The sequence below is a fragment of the Rhinatrema bivittatum genome, chromosome 3 (genome assembly GCF_901001135.1).
Source record: "Rhinatrema bivittatum chromosome 3, aRhiBiv1.1, whole genome shotgun sequence".
Classification (NCBI taxonomy): domain Eukaryota; kingdom Metazoa; phylum Chordata; class Amphibia; order Gymnophiona; family Rhinatrematidae; genus Rhinatrema; species Rhinatrema bivittatum.
In genome coordinates, this window is record NC_042617.1 from 415,235,123 (window position 1) to 415,253,403 (window position 18,281).

Below are 18,281 nucleotides of genomic sequence, written 5' to 3' on the forward strand. Positions count from 1 at the left end.
CGAGCATCCCGCTGAAAGCTGGCCTCTCCTGCTGAGGTGGCGCCAGGGGTGCACTTCTGTCCCTAGCGCCTCCTTGGCAGCGCGACCCCTCATTTAAATATTCAATCACATGCCCAGGAGAGGTGGCTGGGCGCGTGTTAGGAAAAGGGGCGCTCAACACTCAGCGCCAGTTTTCCATGCTGCTTTATTGGATTGGCCTGTATGAGTTCTCAGGTGGCCACACTTCTGTGCTCCATGGACATCAACGGAAGAAGAAAATAAGGCAGGACTGTGAGAAAGTATGAGTAACCTACCACTGCTCACCCCCCACACCCACACTGCCTACGATGGAAAAAAAAAAGGGGTATTTACATTCACTTCTACTGAAGAAAAGACAATCAAAACACTTAAAGATAGCTTACAATGAAAACATTGAGGTGCAATTTATTTTATTTTGAAAAATGTTACGTGAAAATGCTCTCTCCATTTTTATGGAGAGAGAGAGAGTACTTACTTGCCAATGTTGTCAGGAAGTGCTTGTAGAGAGATGTCATTTATAGACAGGCATGTTAGATTCTGTAACTCTGGGAAGCTTTCTGGCAACCTAAGGAAATATTAGATCAGTCATCAATCTCCCCTCATGCAAAGCACATGGACTTTTCTGCTAAATTGTCAACAACACAAGAATCAGGGCTTATTGTGAGGGGTGGGGGGGGGGGTGCAGGACCTGGGGCAAATTAGCTGGAGTGGGACCCCCAACCTTGAAGCTAAAGACTAAGGAAGTGGGGAGTACAGTGGACATTGAGGTCCCCCCTTTCCTCAACTTCAGGGGAAGAGAGATTGAAGGGTATTCTTGCCATACCTATAGTTCCTCCTGCTCCCAGTGATGTCAGGGGTGCCTAAGGTTCCCTCAACCTTCCCAGCCCTGAATTCCATCTCTCGGTGCATATCCCTGAGTCCTAACTATCCCCCCTCTAGCACATAACTAATTGCTGTGTCCACCGCTCGAAAACTGCTCATCTGCCCTCCCAGGGGCCTCTCCCTCACCTCCCTCCCCCCTCAATGACCCAGGCAGCAGGACAGTGAAGCAAGGGTCCAATGCTTCTAACCCACTCCTGCTGCCACAAGCTCCTTTCCCTCCCCTACCAGGTCAGATTATCTGATTGAATTGGGGGAGAGGAGCCAGTAGTAGCAGGAGTAAATTCTAAGCGCCGGATCCGCTGTCCTGGCTGAGCCACATAGGAAAACGACTTTTACCTCCTGGGTCTCAATGGGATACACTAGCACGGGCTATGAAAGCAGGAGCCAGCACCATGGGCTGTGCAGAAAAAGGTGTGGCCAAAAAGGGCAGGACTACCGCAACAGCACACGGCCCCTGAAAACATGCAGCGTGCGGTCTGGGGCAATCGCCTCCATTTACATCCCCCCAGCCCTGACAAGAAGGTTCAAGTCAATGTTTTGAAAACAATTAAACACCTCTTGCCTTATAATCCTGCTGCCTCCATTTTAAATGCTGTGGTTAAGCCAGCAGTAACTAATTTTCTGCAAGGGCAGCCTCACTGAGCAAGGAATGCCACAATCAATCATTGACTTCAATACATTTTAAGGAAAAACAAGGAGCTAGATTGTGGCCACAGTGAGTAAAAGCCTGCATGGGGCCCATGTTCAGCTCACGTCATGGTAGTAACGCACGGGGACTTAATAATAAATACTTATTTTATAGTACTACTAGACATACACTGCGTTCTGCAGTGGTGATAATTATAAGTCCCTGCCATAAAGAGCTTACAATTTAAGTGGGTACCTGAGACAATGGGAGATAAAGGGATTTGCTCAGGTTCACAAGGCATGTCAGTGGGAGAAGCAGGATGGAGGGTTGGATTAAACATGGGAACTTGTATGCTCATCTAACCACAAAAATGAGGAATGGAATAAAAAAAAAAAAAGACTGAGCAATCACGGCTATGGTGAGCAGCTGGAATCGATCCTCGACAGTAAGAACTTTGTACCTGGCAGACTAGATGGGTCAACTGATCTGTATGCGCCAGCATCTGCTATGTTAATGTAAGATTCCTAGAGGGTGTCTCCTGTATGATGCAGGAATCAGTGCATTTATACCTCCAGGGTGCAAGCTTCTGCCTTTCCCTGTCCACTAATTACTTTTTCAAATATTAAATAATTTGTTTAATGTAAGAGTTAGCTAAAAATGACCCAGCAGGCCTTTTCCATGGCAGAGAAGACAGTTTCTCCGGAAAATGACATTCTTGAGTTACACCGAGCCCTGACGGACAACGACCGCAGGCTTAACTTCACTGTATGTGTGTGTGTGTGTGGGGGGGGGGGGGGGGAGGTAATGGCATCAGCACACTGAACCATGCTGAAAAATCTCATGCGAGACCACTGGAAAGTACATTCACAGGCCAATGCAGGTAGCTGAGCAGGCAGCCTGGTTGGGTCACACTTTCAATGCACGGTTTTAACACTCACCTTGAAATAATTTTTAACTACTGATGCAGTCAGCTAATGCTATGCGAATGCATCGGGTATTTAAAAACATACATTATCTTTAAAGCCTGCAATCCGTACAGGCTGAGCATACGATTTAACTCGAGGTGGGGGGGTAACATATCACTGACAGGTGATTATATGGGTAAGTTGGAGCAGCCACCACCACCACCACTTACCTGGATAAACACTGATTTATCTGGATATCTGGCAGTGGATAGCAGCTACTACCAAGTAGTACTCCCATTTTGGAACATGCATTTTCTGAGCACAAAACTCCTTGCTTTAGGCACAGAAAACGCACACTGAAGTGCAGACAGAAAGGTGCGTTTAACTGAACATACCTTTCTGCATCAGACTCTCAAAGAATAAGGTGGAGAGAAATAATACGCCTCATAACATTGAATTTTCCAATTAGCGAAAGCTATTTTGTCCTAAAATGTTTCGGAGAATTAATGTAATTTGCCTTGAATTACCAATGAAAGGCTACATACATATACATACACACACATATACATAATACACAGACAGATTTATTTACTAATCCATTCATTCATATAGTCAAAGGATGGTTCTTATTGCACAAATCTCTGATTCAGTAGTTGGGGTTTGTTTATGCTGACTCTCCAGTTTCCTCCCCAGAGGGTTAATCAGTTAAAGATGCAGTTGTTTACCTCTGGTAGCTGCTAATTATCCTTTGAGTAACATAAAGCAAGAATGAAGTCCATCACGTGTAAAAGAATAGAGAAGCAGCGTGGCACCTCCAATGCAGAGGAGCAATATGGCATTTTATGGATCATTATTTAAGATGGCAATGTCACTGAAAGAAACCTTTAAGGACAACCCCCAAGGCACAACTTTATACTGGAAGGGAATTTTCACAGTCACGCAGTCACTATTCAACCATCTGTTTATTAAGTGAAAATCTAAACAAGGGCCACAATGTAAAGAAGGATGCAAGGCTGTGCACAGACTTTATTCTCAATGCAGCAAGGAATTTGGAGTGTACAATCCAGCATGCCTCCATTTAAACCCTACATTAATGATGGCATTTGCTATTACTTCCCAGTGCAGAGAAGCACATAGGCTTAACTCATGGTTTCTTAAGGCTGCAAATTTAACTCCTGGTCAGAGCTGGAGTAAAGTTAATCGGGCTGTTAGTCCATGGGGCTCCTGTACTGAGAATTTATGCACATAAAACACAATCGTGAACAAATCAAGTTTTCTGTGCATTAGTTATGGCCTATACACATTTTTTTGTATGCACACAAATTGTTCTTTAAGTGCATAAATTGTATTTTATGAGCATTAAGCACATCTTCTGTGTGCATCAGGAAGGCATGCTTTTTTTTTGGTTTTTTTAATTCCTGATGCAATAGCATACCATTAGCTTACTACATTAAGAGTTAATTTTTACTGCACGAGCAAAGAACATGTTTAATTCACATTTTATAAAGGAATACTCTTTTTTACGTTTTTGACGATTATAGTATTAAATATTCAGGAAGACATCAAAAGGAAATACTTATTGAGACTTAACTATACACTCTGTACAAAACTCCCAGCACTGAAAACATTCTTATATTTCATAAATGACCTTCATAATGCCCTGCAGTATTCTCGGGCATTGATTATTCGCCGATATGGGTACTTCCCTTTAGTGGCAGAGCCCCGTTTCGCTCATATGTAGGTTGGGTTCCTCTTGAAGAGACAGTAGCTATAATAATCAATGCCTTAAAAAAAGAATTCCAAGCGATACAATATTGAGTTTTATTATAATTTTGAAAAAGGAAAAAAAAGCAAAAATATTGCATATGACTAATGTTTAAAAATGGCCCTATAGCAGTATAACGAAGGAGCAGCAATGCCCGAGAATACTGCAGGGCGTTATGACGGTCGTTTTGAAATATACGAATGTTTTCGTTGCCGGGATTATTGTCCAGAGTATATAGTTAAGTCTCAATAAGTATTTCCTTTTGACGTCTTCCTGAATATTTAATTCACATTTTATTACATCAAGCCCAAGTTTCTTCAGCTGATATTTCCAGCAATCACTAATGATCCACCAACCACACATGCCCAGATTGCTCTCATGTGTTCTAAAGGTTGAACTGCATAAACTCACTAATTTATTTCTGTAAGAAATGAAAAGATTTTACAAATATTATTCTACTTACATTTTTCCCCATTCTCTGAAAATCCTATCGTAAATAATAAAAGCCAGTTTCTGTCTGTAATGCTCTAAGAGCCTTCCTATTGGTCAAATGAATTCCAGCTCTGTCACATGACAGCCAGGGTGCACTTCATAAAGGCCTGGGGACTGTCTGGGAAAGAAGATTACACAGTAAAGGTGAGCAGCCAAGCATGGTATTGATGACTCTCTTCAGTCCCATAAGGGTCCACTGTACCACCTTTCCTCTTACACACATTAGGGAGAAGTGGGGGCAGAAAAAGCATCTCAGAAGGGTAAGAAGGGGAACACGACTAATCACTGCCAATCAATGAGGAGCAACTGGGAAACACAGCTAATCCTGCATTGCCTTTGCCATTCCCCAGCCAATCACATGGCTCACTGCTGGAGAAGGAGTCCTGCCTCTCTCAGCCAATGAGTGAGAAGGAACTTGAAAGCCTAGCTAATCCCTTAACAATCGCATAATTAGCTGGGGAGGGAATCCTGCCTCTCTCTAGTTGCCCTCTGAAATATTTGACACATGAAATCCTGCCATTTTTGACATGCTGCTTTTCATCTACTAATAAGAATCTTGAACTATGAGAATAAAGCAGCCGAGCTTTTTGAGTAGTACCATCTCAGTCTGCTGGCACGTATTGAGATTTAATTCATAGTAATGAATAAAGTTGGGGAAAACAGCAGAGTGCAAGCGATGGCTGGCTTTAATTTGTGGGCACCCATAGACACCCCCTGCAATCGTCTTCTCTCCCAATGTCGGCCCCCTCCCCTTCCTCACCTTGGAGGCTTCCCTGCTATTCTCTATCCTGTCAACAGTAGCAACTTGGGGAAAGAAAATTCACTGTGCAGCCTGCCAGCCCTGCAGTGGCCTGTTCCTCGCACAGGTTTCAATGTTAATTGGAAGCCACTGCGGGAGGACAGATGGGGCCACCACAGGGCATCTGAGCCCATGAGGACTGAAACCCTGGCACTGAATTTCTTTTCCCAAAATTGCTGTTATCATTGAATTGGCGCCGGCAACATAGAGACACGGCTGCAGGCCTGGATCAGCAGCATGGCAATGGTGGCGGTGCTCCCGTGCCTATGGAAATTTAGCACTGGAAGCAGCTGCCTCCATTACCTGTGCCTATCCAGGACTCTGGAGTACAGTATGAGCTCCTCGCAGGGAAAGAAAGGCTTACTCCACCATGTTTCCCCAGAATACAAAAGTCTTTGGACAAGTGGGCACCCAGTGCACCAGTACAAATTATAGAATATTTTGATGTAAAAAAAGAAAGCCAAAGATATGTTGCATTTTCTTTTAAATCTTTACCTCAAAGCACATTTGCTATTCTTCATTATGCTAATCACTACCAGTTGTTACTGATCCCATTCAGGAAACACTTTCCTATCTTATCTTGTAACTCTCCTGGGAGAGTTTTACTTTCACTATGACACTTTTCTCTCCCTTGCTCTTTGCCTCCTCACCCAACCTTGAGTGTTCTATGCTGAAAGTGCTGCCCTGGTACATCTATGCAGGGGCAGAGCTTGAAGGAAAAACAAAAATCTATAAATTAACATAAGCAGAGGAAAAAAAAACAATGAGCCAAATCCCACTCCTGCCAACAACCCTTATACCCAGCATTGCCAGCGAATTGTTACTGAAACGTCATGGTTAGATAAGGCATCCCAGCAGCAAAGTTCTTGAACCTGTGGGGGAAGGGATAGGGAACAAGAAGATGGATGGTACCTTGTTAGTGGGTTTCCACTGAAGTCTACCACCTCGAGTGATTTGCAAAATGAGATGCTTTCTGGAATTTCAGGAATATCTGCAGAAAAAAAAAAAAACACACTCAGATCACCTACTGCACTGTTTTGTTTTTTCAAACACACACACAAAAAACAACGCAGTTATACCATAGCTTCTACCCCTTCCGGCCCCCCATCAACAAACATTAATCATATGCCAACGTATGACATTCGTGCAGATTATCTTAGTCTAGAAAATCCATACAAACCATTACGAGCTCTGTGTATCAAGGATCTAAAATGCACAATAAATACTGAGAGGACAGCATCAGAAGCCACAGCGAGGTCGAAATAACAGTGCAGCTTTCAATAGGCCAGGCTATAAGTCTGGAATCTCGCACAAAAGGAGATATCACTATAGGCATCTGGGCCTTAGGTTTGCAGTCTCTCCCCCCTTTTACTGTGCCTCATGCAAGAACCCTTCTGAAATATGATCTTTTAAAGAAAGTCCATAGTGAGAAACAACCAAAATAAACTACTCATGCCAGCAGTGGCCTTATAGTTTTAAACTTAAAAAAAATTAAATCAATAAAAGGTCAAACCGCATTCTCATTTAGAGAAGACCTATGAAAGGACAAGGAGAGATGAGCATGAGTGTCTGTGACCGTCTGGATGGGTTTCATCGCACTCTTTCCTCATCTGGCAGCTGGATGCAGGCTGAGGAAGGCTGGAAGCTGAGTCGGTGTCTGCTCAGTAAGGAAAAGGCCCTACTGGGCAACAAAACTGCTCAGGGGAAAAAAAAAAAAAAAAGAAGTCTGGCAAATCTTGGTTTCTCTGTAGTGGGTTTTTTTTTTAGTACTCTATTTTTCTATCACTTTAAAAAAGTGACAGTTGAAATTACACTCAGGTCCAGTACAAGGGTATCTGATACCTTAGGTAAAACTTTGGCACTGCATACCACTCCCCCCCACCCCCCTACGATTTTTATAACTAAAATCGACAATCTTGATTCCACCACCACTTCTTCCAGAACAATCCTAAATAAATTACACACAAAAAACACACATGTACACAATATATACCGTGGTGCTCATAAGTTTACATAACCCTGGCAGAATTTGTAAGATGTGAAGCATTTTAAGAAAACATGAATGATGAGACAAACCACATTTGTTATTTTTAATGGGTTTCAAATTAAACTATTACTCATCACAGGATAGCACAATAATTAAACTATAGCAATAAGTAAAATGATAAAATGGCCCTGTTCAAAAGTTTCATGCCCTCAGTTCTTAATCAGGCCCATGCAATATTGACGCACGTTAAATGGGCACTCATGATCGAGTGCCCACTCTCAACGCACGCCAATCCACCTCTCCCAGGCACCCGATTTAATATTTAAATCTGCTGCCGTGGTAAAAAGGCGGTCCTAGGGAAAGTTTTACATCCCTAGCGCCACCTCGGCATCAGGCACCCAGGAGAGGTGGCTGTCAGTGGGTTAGGAAAACGGACACTCAATTTTACAAGCATCCGTTTCCCTAATCTATGCACAGCCACGGGTTAGGAAAATGGACGCTCATTAATTAAGCATCCTGTTTCCTAATCTGGCTGCCCGCACACTATTTTTTTTTTGGGGGGGGGTTCTCCATTTTCAGGTCAACTTAATATCACCACAATATTAATTCGGAGGAACTACAAAAAAGCAGTATTGTCTGCTTTCCTGTAAACTTTTTGGGCTCCTCAAGAATTAATGCCTGCTCCAGGGCGATAGTTGTGAATGAGGCCCTTTATTTTCTCATGTGGTAAAGCTGCCCATTCATCTTGGCAAAAAGAACTCCAGATACTGTAAATTCTTTGGTTGTCTAGCATGAACTGTTTGAGTTCTCCCCAAAGTGGCTTAACTATGTTGAGATGAGGAGATTGTGATGGCCACTCCAGTGCCTTCATTTTCTTTTGCAGCAGCCACTGAAAGGTTGACTTGAACTTATGTTTCAGATAAGAACAAAAGAACATGCCATACTGGGTCAGACAAAGGGTCCATCAAGCCCAGCATCCTGTCTCCAACAGTGGCCAAATCCAGGCCATAAGAACCTGGCAAGTTCCCAAAAACTAAGGGTCTCATGTTACTGTTGCTAGTAATAACAGTGGCTATTTTCTAAGTCAACTTAATTAATAGCAGGTAATGGACTTCTCCTCCAAGAACTTATCCAATCCTTTTTTAAACCCAGCTACACTAACTGCACTAACCACATCCCCTGGCAACAAATTCCAGAGTTAAATTGTGTGTTGAGTGAAAAAGAACTTTCTCCGATTAGTTTTAAATGTACCACATGCTAACTTCATGGAGTGCCCCCTAGTCCTATTATCCGAGTAAATAACATTTACCCATTCTAGACCTCTCATGATTTTAAACACCTCTATCATATCCCCCCTCAGCAGTCTCTTCTCTAAGCTGAAAAGTCCTAATCTCTTTAGTCTTTCCTCATACGGGAGCCGTTCCATCCCCTTTATCATTTTGGTCGGCCTTCTCCATCACAACTATATCTTTTTTGAGATTCGGCAAGCAGAATTGTACATAGTTCAAGGTATTGTCTCACCATGGAGCGATACAGAGGCATTATGACATTTTCCATTTTATTCACCGTTTCCTTTCTAATAATTCTCAACATTCTATTTGCTATTTTGACTGCCGCAGCACACTGAACCGATGATTTCAATGTGTTATCCACTATGACCGCCTAGATCTCTTTCTTAGGTAGTAGCTCCTAATATGAAACCTAACATTGTGTAACTATAGCATTTTTTATTTTTCCCTACATGCATCACCTTGCACTTATCCACATTAAATTTCATCTGCCATTTGGATGCCCAATTTTCCAGTCAGGTCTTCCTGCAATTTATCACAATCCGCTTGTGATTTAACTACTCTGAATAATTTTGAATTATCTGCAAATCTGATTACCTCACTCGTCATATTTCTTTCCAGATCATTTATAAATATATTGAAAAGTAAGGGTCCCAATACAGATCCCTGAGGCACTCCACTGCCCACTCCCTTCCACTGAGAAAATTGTCCATTTAATCCTACTCTCTGTTTCCTGTCTTTTAGCCAGTTTGTAATCCACAAAAGGACATCGCAACCTATCTCATGCTTTTTACTTTTCCTAGAAGCCTCTCATGAGCAACTTTGTCAAATGCCTTCTGAAAATCCAAATACACTACATCTACCAGTTCACCTATATCTACATGTTTAACTCCTTTAAAAAAGTGAAGCAGATTTGTGAGGCAAGACTTGCCTTGGGTAAAGAGATCATTGTCATGTTGGAAAGTCCAAGTGCACCCCATGCGCAGTTTCCTGGCTGATGAATGCAAATTCTCTTCCAGTATTTTCTGATAATATGCTGCATTTATCCTACCATCAAGTTTGACTAAATTCCCTGTGTTGCTTTGGCTCATACATCTCCAAAACAGCAGAGATCTACCTCCATGCTTCATAGTAGAGATCATGCACTTTCTCTTCATAGCATTTATGATAAAGTTCAATTTTGGTCTCATCACTCAAAATTATTTTGTTCTAGAAGTTTTGAGGCTTCTCTAGGTGCTGTTTAGGGTATCATAAGTGGGCATTTTTGTGGTGTTGGTGCAGCAATGGCTTTTTTCTGAAAACTCTACCATGCAGCCCATTTTTGTTTAATTATCTTCTTATTGTTCATGCTGAAATACCCAGACCACTTTGCTTCAAAGAAGCTTCTATTTCAGTAGAAGTTGCTTGTGGGTTCTTCTTTGCATCCCAACAAAATTTCCTGGAAGTTGTGCTTGAAATCTTTCTTGGTCTACTGTGGTATTAAAAAAAAAAAAAAAACCCCACACAAAACATTTTCTACTTCTTGATCTTAGGGCCTCATTTTCTAAAGTATCGCAGGCCCGCGATACTTTAGAAGATAAGGGGCGGTGCGATCGCTGCCGGTTTCGCACCCAATAGCGCCACCATAGGAGGTGTAGCTATTGGGAGCGAAATAGGCAGCGAAAAGACACTTACCTTTTCGCTGTACTCGCCGTCGTCGCGGAGTCGGCCCCGGTGACGCCCCGACTCCTCCTCTTCCGGGGCCGACTCCGCCCCATTTTGGTATCACACGCGAAAAGGGACATTTCACGTGCGAAACGTCCCTTACCGCGTGTGATACGTTTGGAAAATGAGGCCCTTAGTTTGAATAGTACTGATTGGCATTTTCAAATCTTTGGATATCTTTTTATATCCTTTTCTTGATTTATAAAATTGAACTACTTTTGCTTGCAGATCCTTTGACACTTCTTTTGCTTTCCCATGCTTCAGTAACTACCAAAGTCTGTGCAGCCCTGGATGAAATGCACAAGGGTTTCACAAGAGCTAAGAAACTCTTTGACTATTTATATACAGATTCTAATTACAATCAAACAAGGCACAGATATGGATATCTACCCTTCAATGCCATCTCATCCTGTGTGTATCAACTTGAGTATATATTATGAGCCCAGACATTAAATGGTATGCAAACTGTTGAACAGGACCATTTTATTATTTCCCTTATTGCTATGGTTTAATGATTGTGCTATTCTGCAATTCACAATAGTTTAATTTGAAACACATTAAAAATAACAGACTTGTTTCATCTAATCACTCATATTTTCTTAAAAAGCTATACATCTTACAAATTATGCCAAGGGAATGTAAACTTATGAGCATAACTGTATATATAAATATGTTTTAGAAATCACGCTACAGTGTCTGATCAATGTGTGGGGGATGAATCTTCTAAGTATCTAAAAAAAACCTCAAAAAATTCTTTATTTTTGGACCAGTGATTAAAGTGTACCTTTAGCGGTGAAAACAATGAAAGGCAAAAGAATGTCTCAGCATCCACTAGATGGTATGATGGTCCCGAGGATTTAATATTAAGAGACATTCTCTGTATTTTCTAATTCTTTGCATTTATTTGCAATGTTTTTTCTTAGTATTTTCACTTCGTTTGCACAAGATATTTGACTATTTTGGTGTGATTAAAAAAAAAAAATTATATATATATATATATATATATATATATATATATGACATTCTATATGTAGCACACCTCCTATTTGGACCATTACAAATCCCTTACACAAAAAAAACTACACATTAACAGAATACCTACCCCGGGTCACATACACAGATCGCAAGAAGGGACCACAAATTAGAAGCAGAAATCTGCAGACAAAAACGGAATTCTTCTTTTGATCTACCATCCATTCCAACCTTACCTTTCCCATTCCCTGCGGTTGCCTGGGAGGGACAACAGGAAGGGAGGGGCTGGATAGGGAACAGAGTAGCTCTTCTTTTTCTCAGCTCTAACCTCACCCCTTCTGTTGCCTTTACCACAGGAAAACCTTAAGAATAAAGCTGAAAGCTCAGGTCCTGTCATAGGTGTAGACAAAGTAAATCAAACCACTTAAAAATATAGAATCTCACACACCCAAATAAACAAAGTCATGGTGAAAAGCAATACTTGGAGTGATTGTTTATTTGTGCACATGAAAGATGTGAAGAAAAGGAATTAAAAGTGCTGATGGGTTTGTGAGTTTGTGAGCCTGTCAGGACCTTTTGTTTAATCATCACTGTTGCTCTTCTTTGCGCCCCCCCCCCCCCCCCCCCAAGAAGCTGACATCCGAGGCAATCACCTAATCTGCCTTGGTTAAGCCAGCCCTGACTACATAAGCGCCACTGAAAGGTTGGATTCCGGTCCTGGTCTTATGCTGGTTTTGCACAGCTTCAAATATCAGTCCCAACATCAACAGCTACAAGTGTATGAGATGTGATCCTTTCAATTTGGCTGTCCCATATGGTTACAGAATATTAAACACATGTGGCATGACTATTTCTTGAAATACAACTGAACTAAAATCACCACCAAAACAAAAACCTAGTGTTCCCACTTGACATGTTTGGTTCTTTACAACAATTTCCCTGTCATTGTAAAACACAATTATTAAGCACCATGGGTACACTTGGAGCAATTCAAAATCATAAAACCTTTCATTAGCTACGGTCAGAGCAGTTGCAGGTGGCACTTTGAACTGCTAATGCAACAGTACCGTAAAAACTCAGTAGGTTGTCACTACAAACACAACCCGATACTAAAATACCTACACAGCTCCATGATTATTTCACCTGCTGGCTACATGTTAAGCGGAAACTGGTTACTCACTGGGAGCTGTGTACAAAACACCTCTTTATAATAGTGATGATAGCAAGATGGTAGGTCATTAGCAGTCTCTTGCTTCACCCCCCACCCATCTCTCAGGTCTTCAAGAGCCCTCCACTCCCAGCACTTATGCTATCAAAAATGAAACCACCACTGTCTGTGTGCGCCTGCTCTGTGAACTGTCAGTAACTCTGCTCAGTTTTATAGTACGCACTCAGTTTCTGCACGCTCCGCTCCTGAAGCGTCAAAATAGATTAAGAAGCTTATGGTGTGTTCTACCCTAATGCCAGACAAATGAGTAGAGAGCTAAAGGTGACACTTCGGAAATCATCAATAATTATTGAGTCGATGATTTTGAATTTGGAATTCCCATGATTGTGAGATTTATTTTTGAGATACAGACTTAAAATTGACTGGTTGCACACCTTATGTCTTTTGGTGTTCTGTCCTAAGCAAATATCAGTAATTTGATAATTTTATGCTGCTGGTCATTTAACAACCTTATAGCTTGTATATGTACCGTATCTTTATTTCAAATTTTTTTTGTTTAATTTCGTTTTACCTCACCTAGAGCAGTCAGGTCGACTGATGGCAAAGAATTTGAATTCTAGTTGTCCAGGCTTCAACTCTGCCCTTGACAAGCACTACAGCTCACAAGTTTCAAATTTGTGCTAATTCAACCCCTTTTTGTGGCTGTTACCCAGGGCTTAATTTCTGGCAGAACCACCAAGAATGGTGTTCTGCCACCTCTTTTCCCATCAGTACATCAATCCCAGCTCTCCCACAGAAATAGAGCAGAGCTGATGGAATAAATCAGTTCCAGTTCCCTGCAAAAAAACAAACAGAGCAGGGCCAGTTGGTGGCAGGATCATTTCTGGCCCTCCCCAAGTTCCAGAGAAAGAGCAGAGTGTGTTGAAGCTGCTTACCCTGAAACGAGATCAGCCACGTGACCTTGATTTTTGAGCAATTTTCCTGGTACAATGGAAAGGCTATGATAAAGGATGGGAAGGGGTGAAGGGGCATGAGGTGAATGCCTGACAACCCCACTGCTTCTGCCGGGTGTGTTCAAATATATATATTTGAATATATATAAATGAAAGAGAGAGAGAGAGAGAGAATGAGAATGAATGTGTGTGAGAGTGAATTCATACTCAGTGCCTCCCCCCAGGTAACATCCTGTTCTGGCCATACTCCCTTCCACTCTGCTTCCCTCACTCCCACCCAGACCACAGTTCCACTACCTTTTTATCTGCAAAGTAAGCCCTGAGTGTGCCACTTGGATGGGATTCAATGTATCTAAAGGTTAAAATCCAGGGCATGCCAGGAGCGTATTAAGTCAAGACAACCATTTCAAATGATCCATTTGCAGCATTTCAGAAAACAACTGCTGTGGTAATTATACAAATAATTATTTTAAACAAGTTGAGCTTTATGTTCTGTTTCCCTAGAGTGGAAAATAGCAGAAGAGGCAAATTACTCATTTTCATTCTATCCATGAGATTTTAATCTTAAAAAGGTTCTGAGCATTCTTCCTGGTCTCTCGCAACACCATGAATCTCGGTCGATCTCAGTAAAGCCAGCACTCATCAGAACTATGATGCAGATAACGGGGTAATACAGCAGGGGTGGCCAACTTCGGTCCTCAAGAGCCACAAACAAGTCTGGATTTCAAGACATCCGCTATGAATTCTGCATGAGCTAGATTTATATGCACTGCCTCTGCTTTATGCATGCATACCTCATGCATATTCATCCTGAATATCCTGAGAGCTCAGCCTCTTTGACTTGTAGTTGGCCATGCCTGTAATCTAGCATGATAAAATGAAGCGTGGCTCAATAGGACCCCTTCTTCATAAGCTACTGCTGGGCTGAATAAAAAGGCATCCATGCTATTCATAACTAAAATGATATAAATCCCGCTGGTATCAATCTTCAATATTTTTATTACCCTTTTCTTTTTTTGCTTATTCTTTTTTTCTTTAATTGATTTAATTAATTAAATTATGGCTGAATAAAAAGGTATTACAGCCTACAAAAATTCCCAGATTTCTGTCTTCTAGAACTCTTTACATAAATAAAGGCAATATAAAGGGGCACATCTTATTAAAAAAAACATGTACTGTAAGAACGTAACATTTAAGTTCAGAGGACATTAAGAAAAGAAACCTAAAACTAAAGCCAAAAGCAACCGAGACATGAAATAATCAAGCTAATGTTAAACACTAGGGGATGTGCTTTCATTTGAAATGAAAGATGATATCTTAACAAAATTTCCTGTTTAATTTGGAAAACATAGAACCAATTTTGTTTGGTTTTCGTTTTGCTTCATTTTCCTCACTGAGCAGCCACTGCCCCCCCCCCCCCCCCCACCTTAAAAATTTAAAAAGTCAAAGTCCCCCGGATCTGTGCCCACCCCCTTGGATGCCTCGTACCCCCTGTGGTAACTCAAGCAGTAGCGGTTTAGGAATAGCCAGAGGAAAAAGAAGGCAAAATCTGGCTGCTCCTTAAGTGCAGTTTAATTATAGTGAAAACAAAGCACAGTGCAAAGCAAAACAAATTAAGCAGCTCACCTTGAAGTTGGGAGATCTCATAACCTTTAAACCTTTAAACAAAACAGGCGTAAACTTGCAGGTATTAGAGTAGGATGGTTCTCTGTCTGCTCCCCAGGGCCTGCTTAACCCTTCTAGGTCCTAAGGTCTTATACTCTGGTAAAAGGGTTCTCCCTTCAGAAGGATTTCCTACGGTCTGAACTTTAAGGAGGACTGGGCGAGACTGCTGTGCCTGGTCCCTTAAGGTGGTCTGAGGGAGTTTTCTGTATACTCCCTCGCACCCCCATCGATCTTCAAGTCCAAAATTTGGAAGAAGCAATCCCCAGTCACTCCTGCCACACCAGACTAGTATTTAAAAATGGCACCAGACTGCATGGAGGTCTGCAACATTCTGTTGTACATCTCTAAAACAAAAAACGGTGCAGACCTCAAGCTGGTGCCATTTTTAAAATATCAACACAGTGGGGCAGGGGCAACTGAAGGATCAGCTCCTACTTCACTTGGATTTTGAAGACCAACACTGGGGTAAGAGGCATCAGGGAATGGGGCAGGCCTTTAATTTTATTTATTTATTTTTTAGGTCCTGCGGGGGGTATTAAGCAGGGGGAGAGAGGTCCCATTTTGGGTGGTTTTTTTCATTCATATTTAATTTTAAATAAAGACAATGAAATAAACCACAAATGAAAATAAAAATGAAACAAAATGACAGAATGCACGTGCACACCTGAACTTCAGTAAAACCAATTCGGACACAACTGCTAAAGACGTCTGATAAGGGCAAGAACATGCCTATAGAGAATACTGGTGCCATTCTGATGGATTTCAATGAAAATGGACAGATGATAAAAGCTCTTTAATATTTCCTGGAGTTGCTGATAAAAATAGTTTGATATTGCACAATTACATTATATAATAAGCTGAAATTAGGATGCAAACTTTCCCAGATTTCTTTATTAAAGCCCACATGCCAAAAAAGCTAATGCTTTGCGCAACAGATGAGGTATTAATAGAAATTTAGCAGAGTTGTACCATTGCTGACGTCCACTTCTTCCACTCGGTCCCACTTACAAATAAATGAAAGAATCCTGGATTTCTACGCACGCTGCAGTGTTCCAAATTTATGTGCATTGACCCAGATGTTCTTTGGCATCTGCAGACTGTACACATGTATCGCTAAATAAGGCATAAACTCTACTCGTCATTTTGAAAGCAAAACTGACAGCAAGCCAAGTTTATGCCAGAGTGCAATCCAGTGCAGATCTTGGTATAACCATGATGTTTGCTCTGCCTCTCAGACAGTGCTGATCTGCTGCGGTTACAAGCAAAGCATGTCCTAAAACCCCAACATAAATACATCTGCATGTTTGTAAAAAAAAAAAAAAAAAAATGGATATCAAGCAGATTTGTATCAGACAGACACTAAGGGGCCCAGGTCTTCTCCCATTCTTCATGTTCAGAAAGCTGCTTAGCATATTTGTCCTTATAATTCACCTTCCCCAAGGACCACCACTGGTAAATCAAGGATCAGTCTGCACCTGAGGGCATTTTACTCAAACCTGTTTGCAGGCTGGCTTCCAGATGGTGGAGCATCACCTCTGAACCATCATAGGCATGGCTCCCAGGTTCCTGCAATTGTGCAGACATTGCTAAAAAATGTGGCAGCTGGCAAAGAATATGCTCCTTCCCGCACAATCGTGAGAAATCAGAAAACCAAGAAACACATGTTGACCAACATCCCCCACCAGACTGGTGCACATTTAACTACTGAGCCACCGTACACTTTTCCCCCTTCTTCCCCACCACACTGCAGTACATTCTCCAGTCGGTGGCCACCTTGTCCCTCTCCGGTCCTCTCAACATTTCCAGTCTCTGCAGAGAGTTCCCAAACCTGTCCTGGAGGGCCCCCAGCCAGTCAGGATTTCAGGAGACGAGGGAAGCATCATGAGGGGGGCCTACTGATGCAGGAGGCCATGTTGGGGACAGCAGCATTTGGGGCTCCTGGAAGTGGGAGACATTGGGGTGGGAATGGGGTGTACTAGCAGGCAGGTGCAGGACAGTTTTGGGGACAGAGAGATGGTGCAGGAGTCAATGTCCAGTGGGGCAATAACCGATACTGCAATGAGAGTGCAGAAGAGAAGGAAGAAGACTAAAAGGTGAGCAAGGGGAAAGGAGGAGGGATACATGAGAGGCAGAAGAATGGGTAGTGAAAAACTGGAGAGAAAGGAGAGACTAGAGGGGAAATGAGATGACAAAGGGGGTGAGAAGTGAAAGACTGGAGAAAAAAGTGAAAAGGAGAGACTGGGGAGGGATGGGATGATAGAGCTGAGGGAAGTGAGAAGAAATGGGAAGGAAGAATAAGAAAGGAGTGAGAGAAACAGCCGAGAAAGAAAGAAACACCTCAGAGTTGATGAGAAATCCCACTACATTCTAAGAGGAGAGAAAGGAGAGCAATAGGCAAAAAGAATGAACGAAAAACAAAAATAATTGAAAAGCTTAAGAAAACAATTGGGAAAAAAACCAAAAAGAAATGCAGACAGAAAATAGATTTTTTTGCCTATGCAATTACTGTATATATAAATATATGTCAACATCCCATTAAAGCTGTATATCTGTGCTACAGGACTTTTGTAACCCGTGTTGCAGAATCTACTCAAGATGCCAGGGAAACAGGGGGCTGTGATCATAGGGGGTCATGTATTTCCACTTCTAAGATATCCCTTCTCTCTTTACAAGAAGTAGAGAACTAAATAAAGTTGGTTTTCATAGTTAACCACTTTCTGGAAATATGAGAGCATTTTGTTTTTAAAGAGATAGAGAACAAAACATAATCCAGTTTTAATGAGATTAACATTCACTTCTGAGGGAAAACATGACAAGAGCCCGTGGAATCCCGCAGACCGTTTGCAAGCACGTGATTAAGGCAACGTCTTTTGGAAGTCTATGAAAACAATACTGAACTCACAGATGACAAACAGCAACTTGTCTGTGTTCATACAGTATTATTCAATTGTATGCTTACATAACTGGGTAGGCTGGAAGACGACCAGAGGTCTATCATAGTAAACATAAAATGATGGCCAAGCTGTTAAGGGTTGTGAGTCTGCACCGTGCCAA

At 41.7% G+C, this 18,281-nt stretch overlaps 1 protein-coding gene across 1 annotated transcript in view; it reads right to left on the reverse strand.

Annotated features, from left to right (window-relative positions):
• The window catches only part of LRRC1 (leucine rich repeat containing 1), a 248,198-nt gene that overhangs the window by 139,092 nt on the left and 90,825 nt on the right, over positions 1-18,281 (reverse strand). Inside the window, exons 3-4 of the mRNA XM_029595706.1 lie at positions 6,402-6,480; positions 494-583 (exon numbers count right to left, since the gene is read on the reverse strand). Coding sequence (XP_029451566.1) covers positions 494-583; positions 6,402-6,480 — 169 coding nt within the window. The remainder of the gene's footprint in view (positions 1-493; positions 584-6,401; positions 6,481-18,281) is intronic.